Here is a 17,759-nt window from a genome sequence, read left to right on the forward strand (position 1 = left end):
AACGAGGTCCAAACATCCACGTTTGACAGCGGGGTCGATTGAAAGTGTAGAGGTCAGAGGTCGCGGGCTGCCACATCACCTGTGTCTGCTAGCATACATGCTAGCCATATCTGGAGACGTTTTGGTGGCGTAGCTAATTCATATGCAGTCGTATAATAGAATAGCTCATGAAAATTAGCATCATTTGCTGCCATCAAAACTGAATTAAGGAAGAAAATTGGATGCGCGTTAGCGTAACTTCGGCCCGAGGAGCTGTGTCGGCGACGCCGGCAGCCCGGAATTTATTTAAAGTGAGCTTCCAGCTTTTCAAAAAGATGTGGCCCCGCATTAATCACGGCGCAGGATATTGGAAAGAAAGCTTTCAAATCCATCGGGAGGGGTCATCATTACACGTGACCTTTCTCCGAGATGAGTTCTGCCTCTGTGCCGCCGCACTTGGCTCTTTGATTAAAGGCGAGCCGGGGCGACCGTGGCGAGGAGACCCGGCGTGCGTCGGCCCGCTCTCCTCTGCGGACCCACGGAGAGCACGTTTACAGACGCGCGTGTAAACAAGCGCGCACGTGTGCACGGCAGAGACTCCCCGCCTGCCATTTATCATTTACATTTAGCAGTTGAGTGATCAGCTGACGCGCAGCTCAGGGAATTCTGGGAATTCTGTGCTGAGCAGGAGCGGTTTGTGGGCATCGTAGCGCCGCTGATGGCGTTGATCCTTATTGTCTGTTTGTGTTATTCGCCTGTGTATTTACAGCTTTACGCGCTCATTATTCCTGCTGCTTTTCTGTGAAAATGGCGTCCGAGAAAAGGCGCCATGTAAATAAATTTGCCGCCGTCGGCTCGTAAAGACGGCAGAGATCCGGAATATTGGGAAGTATCTGCATTAAGGGAGGATCTGAGAGGTAAGACTCATATTTCCCTTTCTTTAAAAATGCAGCTATATTGCAGGAGACAGTGAAATAAATATAAATAAAAATAAAGAGCCTCCCCCCCCCCCCACCATGCCCCCCCACCATGCCCCCCCACTGGTACCCATCATGCTGTGCCTGTGGCTGCCAGCAGAAAACCCCATTTGGGGGCTTGACTCACCAAATTTCCCTCGGCTGCTGCTGTGAGGAGGCTCCATTTTAAAGAATAAGATAAATAATAATAATAATAATAATAATGTGTGGTGTTAGCGCAGGCTAACGCTAGCTCCCACTAAAGCTGTCCGAGGTTGCAGCCGGCAGTGAATCTCTGCTTTTCCACTCGGCTTGTTCTTTTCCTCCCCGCGGTTTTGCACAGGTTTCCAGGGCTCACCGGTGGCTGCGAGGAGCCTCTGTACACCTTGTTTGGGGGGGGGGGGGGGGGGGGGGGTGCTAGTGGGGGGGGCTGTTAGGAAGAAGGATGCTTAGAAAACACATCGCTGAAAGCAGATTCTGTGTTTTTCTTCCTCGTCGGGATGCTAACCTCCCCGCCAGCTATAATGGAGCAGATACAGCTCATTCAATTGATTACCTGATGCCCCCCCCCAACCCCCCCACCACCACCACCACACCCCCCTGACATTTGCTTATCCTCGTCTGGATCTACTGCTATCGACGTTCTCTCTATCTGGACATCTTCCTAAGCTGTTTTGTCATTTGTCACCTCTTAAATAAAAACCAGGGAGGTGGAGTGGGGGCTGGGCCTGGGGCTGGGCCTGGGGCTGGGGCTGGGGCTACGACTGGGGCTGGGACTGGGACTGGGGCTGGGACTGGGACTGGGACTGGGGCTGGGGCTGGGACTGGGACTGGGACTGGGACTGGGGCTGGGACTGGGACTGGGGCTGGGGCTGGGGCTGGGGCTGGGGCTGGGACTGGGACTGGGGATGGGGATGGGGATGGGGGTTGGGGGGCAGCTTTGGTGATAAGAGCCGCGCGGTGGTTCTGGAGAGGCTCCTCCCCCGGCTCTCCTGTCCCTGTCCCCCCCCCAGCCGTGGAGCTCGACCCGCCCACGTTAGCTTCCAGTAACCTGCCTCACGCCTGTTCTCGCTCTTCTATTTGCGGCGCGGTAAAAGCCGCACTTCCTTAAAATGCCTCCCCACGAACAGTCTGGTGCAGATTTTCTCCCCATGAGGTGGAAGACAGATCCCCCCCCCCCCTTCCTCCCCGCCCATCCGTCCCTCCCTCACCCCCGGCTCCCGCAGAGAGGCTATTATTGCAGCTAATTATCTACAAATAGGCCCGATGTGACAAACACAGCCACGCACGGGGCCGGCGGAGCGCAGGAATCAGCCTGGATGGGAAGAAAGGGACAAAAAAAGGAGGCAGGAGAGGAGGACAAAGGACAGGACAGACGTCCCCGTGAACCAGAGATAACGGAGGAGAAAACGTGGCGTGAGGAGACCTAAGAAAGACCCGCGACGGGAAAATGATCCCGTCCATACTGCGCGCGAGGCTCGTTGCCAATGGCAACTGTCCTGGGATGCACAGGCCGCGTCCATTTAGCTCCCAGCATGCCTGGTGATCAGGGCAGCTCCGGGGTCTGAGGCTGCCTCATTTCCATAGAGAAACTCATTTACCAGGCAGGCGTGGAGGACGATGACGCATCAATGGGTGCTTGATTAGATCCTCGCCGGCTGATGCATATGAATATTTATCAGTGTTGAATGAATACACATTTATTCTCCTTTCATTTGGATCATCCTGAGTGTCCTCCTGCTCTCCTCTTAATGCCCCCCCCCCCCCCATGAATATGTCAGAGGAACGTCGGGCCCACGGCGATCCAGATAATCTGGCTATTGTTGCCGGGGGTGACGACAACACTCGGTTCAAGTTGTTTTTTTACTTAAAATGCGTCGAGCGTTTTTTCTTTCCCCTTTTTGTTTGTCTCTCCTTCACCGGGCCGGGAAAGAAATGAAGATGGAAGATGAAAGAGGCGCACTTAAAACCGGGGTCTGTAGCCGCAGGTGCGACGCCGCCCCCGGAGGTATTTTTGGAGCTTGACTTACGTCGCTAACGCCGGCCTCCACTATCTTCAGGCCCGTCTCCTTCTCCAGCGGCAGCTTCTGCTGGACTGCAAAACACAAGCAGAGGAGGCGTCGAGCGTGAGCAGCGGCGACAAAGTAGCACATTTTTCATTTCCTGAGGCGCAACGAGTCGCCGCCGACACTGAGAATGATGGGAAAAACGCGTCACTCTGAGTCAGATGTCAAGCCGGTCATGGAGGACGACCGGTCCGCCCACGTGCAAACACATACGTGCACTGGAAATATTCACCAGCTCCTCCGGTTGAGATGGCTGTATGCTAACAGGTTAAATTTTAGCCCGTGTTTATGTTAAATATCATCTTACGGAGCGTAGTTTTGATTTTAGCTGCGCGGGTAGCCGCCGTCTTCCGAGCGCAGCATCAAATGTGGGTTCATTGGTGACCAGGAAGTGAAGTGTGGCTCACATCCGGTGTGAATAACTTACTGAATCAGCAACAAGAGGGCGATGGAGACGTCTCGATGTGATTTTTGAGGAGCTCTAATGCGTCTATATTGTAATGCACCAACATGAATGAAGCATTAGCATGAACGTTTGTTTAGTATGCAAAAAATAAAATCAGAAATTCAATCGGTTTTTCAGCCCAGGCTTGGCTTGGCTAACGGAACGTTGAGCATACATACGGCAACATTTGCGGCAATGATGGGAAGAAATAAGGCGATTATCTCTGGAATTATCATCATCAAAAGGAAACCTCTCTGGAGCTCCCCTGGTGGCCGGGGGCCGTAACTGCGCGATGGACGAAAGGAAAAAACCAAACAAATATGACAAGTAGCATCTTGCTCATGCTGAAGACTGCCAGAGAGATGATGAAGAGCTCGCAGGCTCGCAGCAGACAATTACACGAGCTCCCGCCTTTGTAGCGGCGGTAATTAATACACCGCCAGACTTTCATCCGCACATCTATTGATCTAATCAAATATGGCGCCCCGTTTCCAACACTTTGTTCATGAAAGACATTCTTATTCAAATCAAACCAAAGGCTGGCCGTGTTAAAAATCCGCTGCCCGCGATCACACAGTTTGCCACCTTAAACCCCCTTTAACACTTTTACGGAGATTTATATATAAAAGAAAAAAGAAATCAAAGGGACTTTAATAGAATACGCCAAATTATAGACGGAGGAGATAAAACGGCGAGCGTGATTTTAATTTGGTTTGTTAGCATGTGAATGTGATTGGTAATTTGGAAAAGGAAGAAGTTGAAGAGGAGAAAAAAAAGCAAGACAGTCCTCTAAATCCTATTTCCCCCGATGAAGGCTATGCAAATGACCCCGAAGAGCGGAGTGAAACCGCCTCGCACTCCAACTTTGGCGAAGGCTCCTTTAATTAGTATCTCAATCTATCCAGCGAGTCTTGCTGCTCCTGCCCACAACGTACGCAGCATTCCGTCTAATTAAACGCGCCACTTTAAGGAGAATCATCCATCTCGCCGGCGCGTCCTCGGTCCACTCGTGTCTCTCCAGGAGGATCGCGATCGTTCTATAGCGTCTCAGGGCCGCGGGGGGGGGAAGTTATCTTCCTGGAACACACCCTCGGAGATGGGAATGAGGCGGATCCCAGGGTTTTCCGGAAGACCACACAGAACAGAATAAAGGTCAACCCCGTTTTCAAACCTGTAAATCGGTGCGAAATCCATGATTTTATTCACGTGCGGCTTCGTCAAAGACGGCGTGATTGTGGCCCTGTTTAGGGGGGGTAACGAGCGGGGTAATTGGGCCCAGCTGGGTGAGGTCGTAGGTGGTGATGGGAAGGCGAAGCCGCTAAAAGGTCACGCGACGCTGTGGTCTTAATGAGGACCCCTCTGGGGACGCAACACCTCGCCAGTCGAACCGCCAGTGCGCATGCGGCCGAGGCTCCGCTTTTGACTGACAAGCTGACATTAACGGTCTCATGGCGGAACCAAAGAAGCCTGAAGGTCAGTATTTACTTGTAAATCAAAGCCGAGGACCCTCCAATCAGCCGGCGGCAGAGGACGAGCTCGCAACAGCCACTTTAAATGTAAATACAACGTACTCGCCAGGCTCATTAGCGGCTAACGGGATGATCTGGGCTGAAAAGAGAAGCCGGTTCTGTCACCAACTGTACGATAACCACCCCCCCCACCCCCCACATATTAACCTCCTCCTGGAGTTCAATGTCACCCCCCCCCCCCCCCCAACAACCAGACAAACACCAGCATGGAGGTTTTTATAAGCATCAAATTAGCCACCAAACGCTCCTGACAGACTGGAAAAGAGATGTCAAGTCTGGTTTGGGAGCGGCTCCAGCAGCCGCCCTAATGGCCGTTGTCTTAGTCTGATGTATGATATCAAGATCTGATCCCCGCTGCTCATCTGGTCTTTCGCTTCAGAGCCGGACTCATCAGCTTCCCAGCAGGCGTCAGAGACAGACGGGAGCCGCCCCGCTTCCACCTACTTTCACCGGAACCCGCAAACAAACGGCGACTTAATTATGACGATAATCTGCTGAACATTTGCGGTTTTGATGAGGGAAACGTCGCTGGCTTGTCGCGTAACGAAGCCGCCGAGGTTGCTCGATCCTCAGCTGCTTCATCACAGCTCCGCTTCCACCAGGAGGACGAGGACACTTCAAAAACTTGTGGAGGACTTGTTGAAGGAGACTAAAGGTCGTTTCAATCAGGAAGCCTCTGACAACAACATCGCCGGGGGATCGAAAACAGCCCCAAAAACCACACACGCGCGCGCAGATACGCGTCAAAGCTTGATTTTATGTGACCTTTAAATGGCTGCGCCACGCAAATGATCTGGCGGCGACAATGGAGTTGATTAAGATGTCGCCTCTCTCCGCCATATGCCGCCAACGGGAGCGGCGGCGCACGAATGGTCGCGGAATCCGGCAGCAGTTCAGAGATGGTTATCATGAAGCCAACAGAGCTTAAAGCCATGAATATATATATATCCATTCTGCTGATATACGACAGGGTTGTTATTGTTATGAGCAATATAAATTCAGCATGGGGACAAAGCGCAGGCGGCAGCCGACGCGGTCACATGACCGCAACGCCGCCTCTGCAGCCCGAACGGGGGTATCGAGTTGACAAAATGCATATTTCACCTCCTCCTGATTGATCTGTTAATACCGAATACCATCCACGTCCCTTCCATCCATCTCCCCCTCCCCCCTGCTCCTCAGGTTGTCCGCTCGCCACTTCCATCTCTCCATCCGTCACTCCGAGCAAACAAAATGAAAGTGTTTATTGCGGAGGAGGGCCGCCGCTCACGCCCCTCCGCAGCCGTTAGCCTTATCAGCAGGCAATCGCTCCGATATTAAAGCTGCCATTCCGCCCATCACTTCCATATGATGGCTGTCTCTCCCTATCAGAGAGGAGAGGAAGGGTGAGGGGCGGCGGGGAGGGAGGAAGACGCACCTGATCCCCCTCCTGGATAAGACGCGCGGCGCCTCGTGTTCCAGTCAGATTCCGAGGCGGGAAACAAAAACAATAATATTCCCTCATAGGTGCGAGGAACCAAAGCGCCGAGTTCCACTCGCCGGCGTGTTTATTACACGCTCAGCCTGATGTATATAACACGCGTGACCCCTTTACGTCTGATTCCGCCCACGTTCTTATCAAAATGCAAATCAGACGGCGGATTTTCGCCGCGGCGTTTACCCGCCGTGTTTCTGTCCCCGCAACAATGGCTGGTGTGAAAGGTCCTCCTTGGAACGCGTTAATATAAAAGGGCTTTCAGACGAGCCGGGAAACGTCCCGGCGAGGATGAACATACGGAAAATAACTTAATATATGCGGCTGTGTGAGTGCACGGGCCCGCCGAGCCGCCGTCTCTCCTCGTTCATGCGTATCAGCCGCTATTCTGCTGCTTCTGATAAAATCAAGATACCAAATTAAAGCAGCCGCACCTCTGAGAAAACCTCTGAAACGAGAAAAAGGGACAAGGTGGAGCCGAGCTGGAGATAAAAGAGACGGCCAAGATAAAAGAGGACAAAAAGATCAAGATAATTGAGGGGTTTATCGCTCTGATTGGACAGTGTGCATAATAACCCGCAGGGACTACAGCAGCAACCTGGGATTACTCTCTTTACAGCCCACTGCAAAGGTGAACCACGTCTGTGGGATCCACCTGTGCTGACAGGAAGTGATGTCGCAACAGCAGCGTGCCAGGCCTCAGACAGGAAGTGCGCACTTATTTTTATAACCAAGTTGGAGATTATCACAGACATAAAGGCAAATATATCCCCGACTTTGTTGTTTTCATCTCCCATAACCAATGAACTCAACAGAAATTAGCAATAAACGTAGGTGCTGAACAACGCTATGTCTCCAAAATAAAATTAAGATTAAATTAAAATGGGTAAAATAATTCAGGGGAAAGAAAACATCCCTCTCTCGGTGAACATTGATCCTGGCCATGACATCATGGGCCTTTAAAGGCCAATCAGCAGTGCCAATCATATATTTTCGCGTCTGTCACATGCTAGCGTCGTGCTGCTAACAGCAGGGGGTCCTGGCTGGCTCACTGTTTATTCACCCCGATCGATCGTTTCCCGCGGATAAACCAACAGAGCTCCCAAACAAACCCACTGCTGTTATTTAGCCCGAATCCAGACGCCGCGGACCTCCGCTATTTCTGCATCCGTCGAGCTTTAAGCCGCGAAAAAAAGAGGGGAGGAAAAAAAAAAAAGAAAGAGAAAAAACCCCAACAACTCGCTTTCTTGTTGACACATCACAGGCGACATCAAACAGGAGACAAAATGGAGATGGCGCCTGGATGCAGCTCCCGTAATGGCTGTGCAATCAGCATGCGCCCTGTGTCCGCCGCGGACGCTAGTGGCCTCCTTCAAACACAGCCCACATGACACGTTTATAATTGCATCCTCCCTTATTAAAGAACCCTTTCAAAAATGGCTGGATAACCCCCACCTGGAGGTGCCCCCCCCCCACCCCACACACACACACACACACACACATAATATCTGTGTCTTTGCCGCCTGCTTGATTAATAGATTGTGGCTGCTGCTGATATTACCGCCACCATATTGGCGCTAACCAAGGTGGTGCTGGCGAAATGACTCGGGAGGGGGGGGGGGCACCTCCAGACGGGGGAGGCGACCCCACGGGTGTCGGTCCGTATTTTCCCCGGCGTCGTCCACGCTGCCTCTCCAGGAGGACGCGTGACACCAGAATCGCCTCTGACAATCACTCAGAGAGAGCGGATGGCCGCGAAGATTAGGGTAAAAAACGAGCGTGCGTCTGAGGCAATCACGGCCGCCGGCATCCCAGCATGCCGCGGGGTCCAGGCGTGACCTTTCCTTATAACACAAGCTGCTGCCAGCCAGACATTATGCGTAAAAGGATCTACTGCCGCCTCTAGAGACACAACAAGTGGACGTTTGATACCACACACACACACACACACACTCGTATTTCTATCTTTGCGGGGACTTTCAGCTAAATGATGCATAACGCAGCTCCTTACGCTAACGCTAACCCCAGCCTCACCCCAGGTCCAACCAGACTCATGTCTTCACCCTCAAACAGCCCTTTAAAGTTGTGGGGCCCAGACAAAATGGTCCCACAGAAGAGACGGCACCTTCCACCTTCGTTTTTGTTATTCTCCAAATTTATATTTCTTCTGTTAAAGGAGGCAGCACTTATTTACAGCTGTGCGTTGTGTGTCGCTCTCTCTACCTTTCCTGTCTGCCTTTGTGCAGCTGGAACACTGCTGTGGGATCAATGAAGGTTTATCTTGTCTTATCTAGCAAAATGTCCTCACTTTGCAAGTAAATTAGTGTTTAGGTCCTGAATATGTAGCGAAACAAGGACACACACACACACACCCACACACACACACAAACACACATAATCCAATTAAACCAATCCTGAGAAAGATGTTTTTTTCCCCCAAGCTTTGCCAGAAAATGAACACTTTTAGTGAGTAAAACCAAAACAACCAAACAGGCTGACTGAAACTGAGGCGATCGCTTCCCTTTTCTTCTGCTTAATGAAGGTACTTGAACGCAACACATTTGGTTCCGTGCATGCAAGTCCGACCAAATTACAAAACCTGTTGGTTCTGCAGGAGAGGAGTCACATGAGCGGGATGAACCCGATACCTCTTGGTTCTGATCCAACTCTCAGCCATCGTTATTACAGCAAAAGGAATGAATGAAGGCAGAAACCTCTGGCAGACCCCCGGCACCAGGTGGGTGGTCATCTGCCGTGACCAGTTGGGGGAACCTCACAGCCCAGTTGGTGTTTGGTGCTCGAACAGGAACATGCATCAGTCAGCTCAATAAAAACAGGCGGTAAATCAGCCCAGAGGTGAAATGACTCAGATACAACAAAGAAGGAAAAAAAACACTGTTTTCAACACTACCTGGGGCAGGCGGCACGAAACGATGCTTTTCAAATAAAATTTGAAGCAAAAACACGAACCGTTTTGGTATTTTCAGGTAAAATTTCTTGTAAAGCCCAAAAAAAGAGGAATAAATACTGTTGCTGCCTGTTCAACTGTGAGATAGAATAAAAACATCTGGAGGTCTGCCACCATCTGACGGGAGCCTACTGGGGCCCAGGCGGAACAGATAGTGACGTTGACACACACACACACACACACACACACACACACACACACACACACACACACACACTTACACACACACACACACACACACACACACAGCCTCCCCATTGAGGGAACTCTGGGCAGAGACAGCCCTACCTGTCACCGTGGCAGCAATTATCCTGCAGGCTCTCTCTCCACACCCGTCTCCGCGTTAGCAACCACATCAGCGAGCACGCGCATGCTGAGCGTGCGCGTGTAGCATATTCACGGCCCGGGAGCGCACACCTGATGCTGCTCGCCATCCACCAGCTAACCGCAACGGCGTGCCGGCCCACACTTCCTGTTCGAGTCCCGGGAGCCATACATCACTGAGCCTGCGTGCACCTATTCTGCTGTAGATAAATGTACAGATGAGACCACTAAAAGGTCCCCCCCCCCTTACACACACACACACACACACACACACACACACACACACACACACACACAATGTGAAGGGCGTCATAATGCAGGGTTTGAAAGACGCAGCGGGCAGCCGTCACATCACTGCAGGATGTGAGCTCCAGTGAGTCAGATAATAAGGGCATGAGGGGAGGGGGGGTCCGTCCTGGCTGCAGAGAGGTCTTCCCCGGGAGGAGGCCGATCTCTTTCACGGCGGTTCACCGTTCCCGAGACCCGGGAACGGCTCGGTCGCGAGGATCCGTGAAGGGTGATTACGGAGAAAGGGAAATATGAACCCGTCACGACCTCATTACTGTAGATTTGTTCCGACTGTCATTAGGAATCACGAGCGCCATCACTCAAGCCGGGAGGACGACGGCGAAGATGAGGGATGAAGAGGGCCCGGGCGGAGGAGGCGGAGGCGGCGGTAATCAAGTGGATTAGATCTGAAAACACGTCCCATCGTTGGATGATCTACAGACGATGGAGAACGCTGGGATTTGAAAGAAACGGCGTGATTTTCACACTCTGCAGCGACTGAATCCAACCAATCACACGCTCAGCGGCGCCGCCAGCCACCAGCCGACAACCAGGAGAAAACCCACATCCTTGAAGGAGGGTTTTGATTTCCTTGAGAAATAATATTGGCATCCAAAACGTTTGACAAAACAATCACAGGATGATGAACAGTGTAGCTTTTATTTCATACAATCTCGGTCAGAAACAAAGCGTGAAATTAGCGCCGTCGCTCTTCTGTCCTCCGAGAACTTCGCCTCCCATCCCAAGACGGCGGGTTGCATTCCGCCATTTTCTTAAAACACCAGCACTTAAAATGGATCCTCAATCAAATCTCCAGCGTGCTGAGCTGCTAATGTGGCCTCCAGTCGCTCTGAGCGCCGCCCCGGCTCCAGGAGGTCGGTGTCACAACTGGCGCTTGTGCCGTCCCTGAATCGACCCGTCCAACCACGTCTACAGACGCTACCCAGAGCTGCCATTCCCACCCCCCCTTTCTACCCCCCGAGCCGTCTTCCTGCGTGCAGCTGGAGGTGGTGGGTGTAAAATAAAGGTGTAACGCGGCGGTCTCTCGCAGGCGTCAACATGACAAATATGACATTTCCCTTCTGAGATTTCATTAGGCTGGGTATCATTTTGCATCCAGCCTCGCCCGATGTGTGCGTTTCCTCGTTATTGCGTCGCTTCAGGACAAAGCGCGACAGCCATAACCGCGTGTTTAAGGAAGAGGGGCCGCAAAACGCAATGAAAACGCACAGTTCGCCGCGCGCTTCCCCCGAACATTTCCATCACAGCCGGGCGATGATTCGCAGCCGCGGAGTGGAGATTAAATCTACGCGACGAAAAAGGGAGCACTTTTTTTTTTTGTACACTTATTTCCCAAATAACTGCGGAACATCTCTGAGATGGAAGTGGCGGAGGGTAAAAGCCTGTACAAACACACCCCCTTGTCTTTCTGAGGACACCTGTTGGGCTGCACGCCTCATCTCCTTCTCATTTAGCCGTCTGTCTGGGCTCCGTGGGGCTGATTACAAGGAAGAGCTGATTCCACTTGCACTGCTTATCAGTCTAATTAGAGCCCCTGGCAGGTGACTCGGAGGAAGTTGTGTGTCACGGATGTTCCGCCGCCGCCGCCGCTTGGCGCGGGCGTGCTGGCTGCTACGCGTTATATGGAAGAAAACGAGGCAAAACGGGCGAGAATGAAATAAAACGGAATTGTAACGGCCGGTTCAATAAAGACGGGAGGGTTTCTAAACAGCAGCAGCAATTCAAAGACACCTTTCAACACCCACAGCAGAGAAACTGTTGGACCCCCCCCCCCTCCTCCTCCTCCTCCACCACCACCACCAAATAAAACAAGGAAGAAGAGAGAAGAAGTTGAAGTGCAGAGAAGGGAAGCTACAGGCGGAAAACAAGATTTGCAGGTAGTGTATCAGTCACCGGTAAAAGGTCAGTCATCTGCTGTTCACACATCCAGGTGCTAATGTAACACCTCTCACACCCTCCTCCTCTGTTGCCCGCGTCTGGCTGCCTGCGGGCGGGTGGGCAGAAAGACTGTTGGTGCTAGAATAATATGCTGTAATCCCCTGTTTCCGATGTGGCCTTAACACAGGTAATTGGGCTCCGGGTGCGAGGAAACCTGCGGTTAGCTTCTCACCACTGCGGCGGGCACACGCACACACATACACACACACACACACAGTGCGCTCAAGTTTTCTCAAGTTCGGGACTCTCCTCGACTTTCAAAACAATAACTCTATCAGCTGCTGCAATCAGGTGACCCCGCCCACCAGGAAGCTGCAACGTCACAACCGCAGCTGACGTTGCCAAGGCTGTTAGCCTAACTGTTAGCCTAACTGTTAGCCTAACTGTTAGCCTGACTGTTAGCCTAACTGTTAGCCTAACTGTTAGCCTAACTGTTAGCCTAACTAGGGGACGTGGCTGGCAAAGTGTTTCTAATGGAACGGACCAGCTTCCTCATGGAGTGAGGGAATCATTTCACAGTGAAAGTCATTTTTACCAGGAAAAGAATCAGCGCGAGCTTAACTTTCATCCTTTGAATCTATGCAAAGGTTTTGCCGCAGGTATTTTCAAACGCGCGCCGTCCCCCTGGATTAACAGTGATCATATGGATGGCATATTCCGTGGCTTTCGGCCATCCCAAGTCAATCTGAAGTGGATATTGGAGTTAAATTGAAACTGAGTGTCGCTTGAAGAGAAGCTCCAGATAGGAACAAGTTATCACCTCTGCAGAGAGTCCTGGGAGACGCGGCGCTCAGCTGCTGCAGGTCGGCCTGATGCGTACAGGCCGCTGACCCATGACAGTCAGCCGCTATCGATTTAAGAGGAGGCAGAGGACGTGGGGGGGGGGGGGGAGAAATGAAAAACAGAGAGGAGGCCAGGGAGCAATATCTTTCTTAAACCGTATCCATAATTCATTGTCTTTCTTTTCCGGTACTTTTTTCTTTCTTTGTTCATTTAGAAGGATTAAGATGACCTATTTGGAATGCATCCCTGCGGTACCCGTTTTACTCAGTGCAGACCTGAGGGTGCACGGGGAGGGCGGCCCAGGCAACGAGCACGTCTCTACGACAGAGAAACCAGCTTCCTGAATTCAGTCATCAACGCGTCGTGATCATATTCAGGTTACAGCTAAAGTTCTTAGGACAATTGAAACTCGCTCATTAGCGCGCCGCTACGCAGCTTCTCCTCTGGTTCTCAGGCAGATTCGGCTGATTTGTGTTAACGTTTAGGCCGAGCTGGTCGAGAAATGCTCTTTGATGCTTTTAACTGGTGAAAGATGAACCCGGCCTGATCAAAGCAGGACTCTGTTCCGCGCAGACCTTATAAAAGCTGGAGTGGAGGTCACTTGTTCGGTGCCCCATCTGCCCATGGAGGTAACAGCTTTTTTAAACTGTGGGCAGACAATGTTCCTGGTCTGAGTGCTCTTTACTGTGGTGGCTGATTGTTATTACCATGTTATTGCAGCGAGACGGCGATAAGAACCCCAAACATTAAACTGGAAATGCAAACTCACCTGAGTATCTCACCTGGCCACAGCTGCATGTTATATTATACATGTCAGATAGCAACGCAGATCTTTGCGTGTTTTATACAAGACACAGCCAAACGCTACTAGACAGTTAGAGAAAAAAAAAAGACCAACGCTCAAGCATCTAATCAATTATTACAGATTTTTTGAGGGGGCTTCTGATGAGGGATTTCCATAAAGCTGGATCACAATGGCATCATTCCTCTCAAATTAATTTAAAATGATTGGAAATTCCTCGCCATTGCCGGTGGTTCATGGACAGATGTGTCGAATCTGTGGAGACCCTTGTTTTTCGCCGCACTGTTGCATGGTTAAGGTGGCGCGCCGGCTCAAAGAGGAGCCGCCCGCGAACGCGCATCGAGCAACGCACAAAGGGAGCGAAAATTGAACATCTGTCCCCTCCCCCACCTCTCAAGTTGGGCGCCAAATAAAGCCGGCGCTGCACCTGGACATGAATTATAGAGAGACACTCGGATTAGAAGGAGAGAAGAAAGAGACGCGAGGAAGAGAAATGAAAAATGGGGGATGGGGAGGCGATATTCGCCTGGAAACACTCAGCGGGGGGGGGGGGGGGGTCCACCAGGTTAACCATCAGCTCACCGTCGTCATCATGCTGTTTAGTATATGTTAAATCATACATGATAATCAATACGTTTACAGGTGTTCCAGGGGGGAGGTGTCATCCAGCTGGAAATATATGTCTGTGTTGGATAATTATGCTCAAAAGGAAACTACAAAAGCAAATAGCACTTTGAAGCCTGAAAGCCTTAAATGTCACCTACTCGCTTTGAAGCCGGCAGAGCTCTTTTGTTTCTCCGCACTTGTGGCTCACAATGCCACAGACGGACGGCTCCGCATTCAGGGGACAATTTAGTGCCGATGTTCCATTAAGAGGCGGCCTACAAACGAAGGCTCCTCGGATGCTGCGGGAACATTAGCGCGTGCACAAACACACGCAGGTGGAACGGCGGCGGCGGCGGCGTCTCTTGGTTTTCCACCTTCATTTTGTCTCAATCGCTGGTGCGTTCGGCTTCTCGGAGACATACATCTGTGGGGCCGTACACAGCATTTGTCAACAGAAACATTATGGGCCTCTTTAGCCGCCATCCCAACGCCCTGATGGACAGTTTTATTCTCTCTGGAGTGCTGAGACAAAGGAAACCTGCTGTTTGTCTTCTCGTGGTCAGAAAACTCTGGTTAAAAGAGGGATGAGGAAAAGAAAATATTAATGTATATTAAAGACTTTTTTTAAGATTAAAAGGCCATTCTCTTCATTGAATGGCGTGTCAGTGAACACTGGTGAGCATTTCAAGACTCAAAAACCTTGTTGTTTTTTTTTACAAGCAAAAACAGGAAACAGGAAGTTGTCTTTTTGCTGTTTGGCGTCCGCCGCCTTGTATAGTCAACAGACTCGCCCCACGTGTACCTGCTGATTTTGGCACACGGGATCCATGTCGTTGAGAGTTACTTCACCGTGCGTGCAGCTGGGAAAGATGAAGGGGAGGGGGGGGGGGGGGTCGTGGAGAGGGGTCAGGATGAAAGGAAGGGGAAATAAGAGGGGCGGCTGGTTCTCCCGCTCAACAAGGCGCTTGAACCCGCAGCATCGAGCAAGCGTGCAGCATCCTTGTGATCAGACAGCCCGTGCACTCAGAGCCACGAAGATCCCGAAAGGAGGCCGCAGGAAAAAGATTCTTTAAAAAAAAAAACAAAAAAAACCGGAACGGCCATTTTGTTATCGAATTAGCCACCAAGAGTGAGAAAATATGATGGACGTTAGGCCGCAGTGTTATCTTAATTTGAAAGGGGGCGTGGCCTAACGCCGCACCGTCCCGCTCCGTCACCTTCTTCGTTTCCACCCACCTCATTGGCGAGCGCAGATCCCGTCTCCAGGTCTCGGAAAGGTTTCCTCCTTCGCTGCGGTTCGCATTGCGCTCGACTCCCTGCTCATTAATCTCCCTCCCTTCCACCGATGGCTCGGCTGTGTCCAGTAGAAATTGCTTTCAATTATTCGTGCCTATTTTCTACAAATGCCTCAGAGATGGAATTAGCAAACAAACAATGGCAGACGACGCTAATCCTCGTCTACAGCGCAGATCCCTTAATGCAATGGAGATCTGGCCGGCTGCTGACGGGCACCTGTTACTGTCTTCGGCTGCTCCCCAGCAGTAATGTTGACACAGTAAATATGTTGACAGGAGCCATGCAGCCGTGACCGGCCACCGCGCTAATGTACAGAGGAGCAGAACGACCAAGTGCAGCGAGAAAGAACAAGAACAGGATAGTCGGGATTGTGACACGCGGGCCGGACATTCTTGGCTTTACAATGACGACAACGGCAGCAAATACTTTAAGCCTCAACTGCGGTGCAAGGAGCAGAGCGAAAACTGGGTTTAAACCGACTTCCAGGTGACAATAAAAAGCCGTGCTGGGGAAATTTTAATAGCTCTCCACACAGTTTGAGATGTTTTCTGCTCCTGGAAGCACCAGGGAGGATGAAGCATCGTGACCTTGGAGTTAAAAAGGAATATCTAAGACCCTGGTAGACAAGAAAATTAGCATGTTGGTCTGTGACTAATGCAACTTTGGATATTTAATATCCCATGGCAAGGACAGAGACACATTTGCATTGCTATACTTGTGAGGGTATAGCTTGGATTTCATTCCCCCATCCTGACCGGTCCCTGTTTAATAGTAAAGGGAAATTTCACTGCCAAAAAAAGAAAAGCAGGCGCAGATAGAGGGAGGGGGGAGAGTGCTGATACAGCAATCACTGGTAAACATGCATGTGAAAGCAGCTCCAGGCTGTGAGGATAACTCTGGACGTTTCGGCTAATAACATGGTGTAAATGGCGCACTTGTGAGCTGAATTTGAATGTGGAGGCTCCCATCGTTGAAACGGACCCCACAGAGGCGGTACGGCTAGGAGAAAGAACTCGAACATCAAATGCAGCTACTAGTCCAACCTTACTCAGGATTGAACCTAATCTAGAGTCTCAAATGAGATTAGAATTCCAGATTTAGTCCTTGTCCACAAAAGGGTGGTATTTTTAAAGGGACCCCTCTAGGAGCAAAAACGGGAACGAGCAGCTCCAGCAACAGTGACTCCCCACATCAATGATGCGTTCACGTTAAGTGAGACGTGTCACATCAAATAAGCATCAAAGTAGAAATATGATGCATGTGGATGTTTGTACTCCGACTAAATACCGGGAGCTGAGCTCGTGGCTGAACGGCTCACACACACACACACACACACACACGCACACACACACACACACACACACACACCCTCACAGACACATGCACAGAGCCAGGGGCGACAGAGGAGGAGAAGACCGAGGAAGACTTTGATCACCGAACTGAGCGCATTGGAGCACTCAACCAGAGAGGGCGGTCAGCGATGAGGAGTCGGGGGGTGGGGGGGGGGGGGGACCCGGGTTGTTTTCTGACCTCCATGCTCATTGATACAGATGTTAAGACACAAAACACCAAGACCGTCAGGCGTGCATTTTAAACACATTCTATTTGGGCAGAATGAATGCTGTTGCCGGACACGAGCGGGCTGGAAATGGTCAATGGCGAATTTCATTTATTTCTTTAGCCCCTGGCTGCACATTGGCGAGCAGATATTACAATATCAAACAGAAAACGCGCAGCCGCACCTGTGGCACGAGAGAGTCGGCTTAATATCGCCTCCACAAACATGCATGTTCAGAAAACAGCGGCGATGGCGGCGTCCTCTGCACCTGAGATGCAGGTGGATAAACCATTGTGCTGTTTGCGAAGAGAAAAGGTAATTATAGCTGGCATTTTGACAAGTGTTTGCCAGAGTGAAGGTCAACTCTGTCCACGTGGGAGATCTATGCTAATCTGCTCAGCTGGAAAAGACTACCACTCAAATTGCAGCTAGTACCATTATGCGGCGGAGGGTTAGTGGAGTTGTGGCATGCATTTGTGTGTGTGTGTGTGTGTGTGTGTGTGTGTCTGTGTGTGTGTGTGTGCCTGCGAGCGAATCAGAGAGACGAGAAAGTCCTCTGATGGAATAGAGAGAGAGCACAAACAGAGACAAAGGGAAAAAGAGAAGAATTTCAGTTATATTTAGGATGGCTCTCGTGGTTTTTAAAGACAACAATAGAGGTGGCGTGGGTGGAGGACGCTACGCATCTGCCCACAAAGTCTCTCCTTTCGGTTTTCAGGAAAACTT

The 17,759-nt window shown here is 51.0% G+C and overlaps 1 protein-coding gene and 1 long non-coding RNA gene across 3 annotated transcripts in view; both read right to left on the minus strand.

Annotated features, from left to right (window-relative positions):
• ptprn2 (protein tyrosine phosphatase receptor type N2) overlaps positions 1–17,759 on the minus strand; it is a 69,256-nt gene that overhangs the window by 27,247 nt on the left and 24,250 nt on the right. For both annotated transcript variants that reach the window (XM_029842474.1, XM_029842475.1), the window contains one exon: positions 2,966–3,030. In XM_029842474.1, coding sequence (XP_029698334.1) covers positions 2,966–3,030 — 65 coding nt within the window. The remainder of the gene's footprint in view (positions 1–2,965; positions 3,031–17,759) is intronic.
• Positions 13,105–14,237, minus strand: LOC115251182 (uncharacterized). Its single transcript, XR_003889725.1, has 2 exons — positions 14,156–14,237; positions 13,105–14,000 (listed from the first exon to the last, which is right to left on the minus strand). It is a non-coding gene; the product is annotated as an uncharacterized lncRNA (long non-coding RNA).

Source organism: Takifugu rubripes, chromosome 10 (genome assembly GCF_901000725.2).
Source record: "Takifugu rubripes chromosome 10, fTakRub1.2, whole genome shotgun sequence".
Taxonomy (NCBI): domain Eukaryota; kingdom Metazoa; phylum Chordata; class Actinopteri; order Tetraodontiformes; family Tetraodontidae; genus Takifugu; species Takifugu rubripes.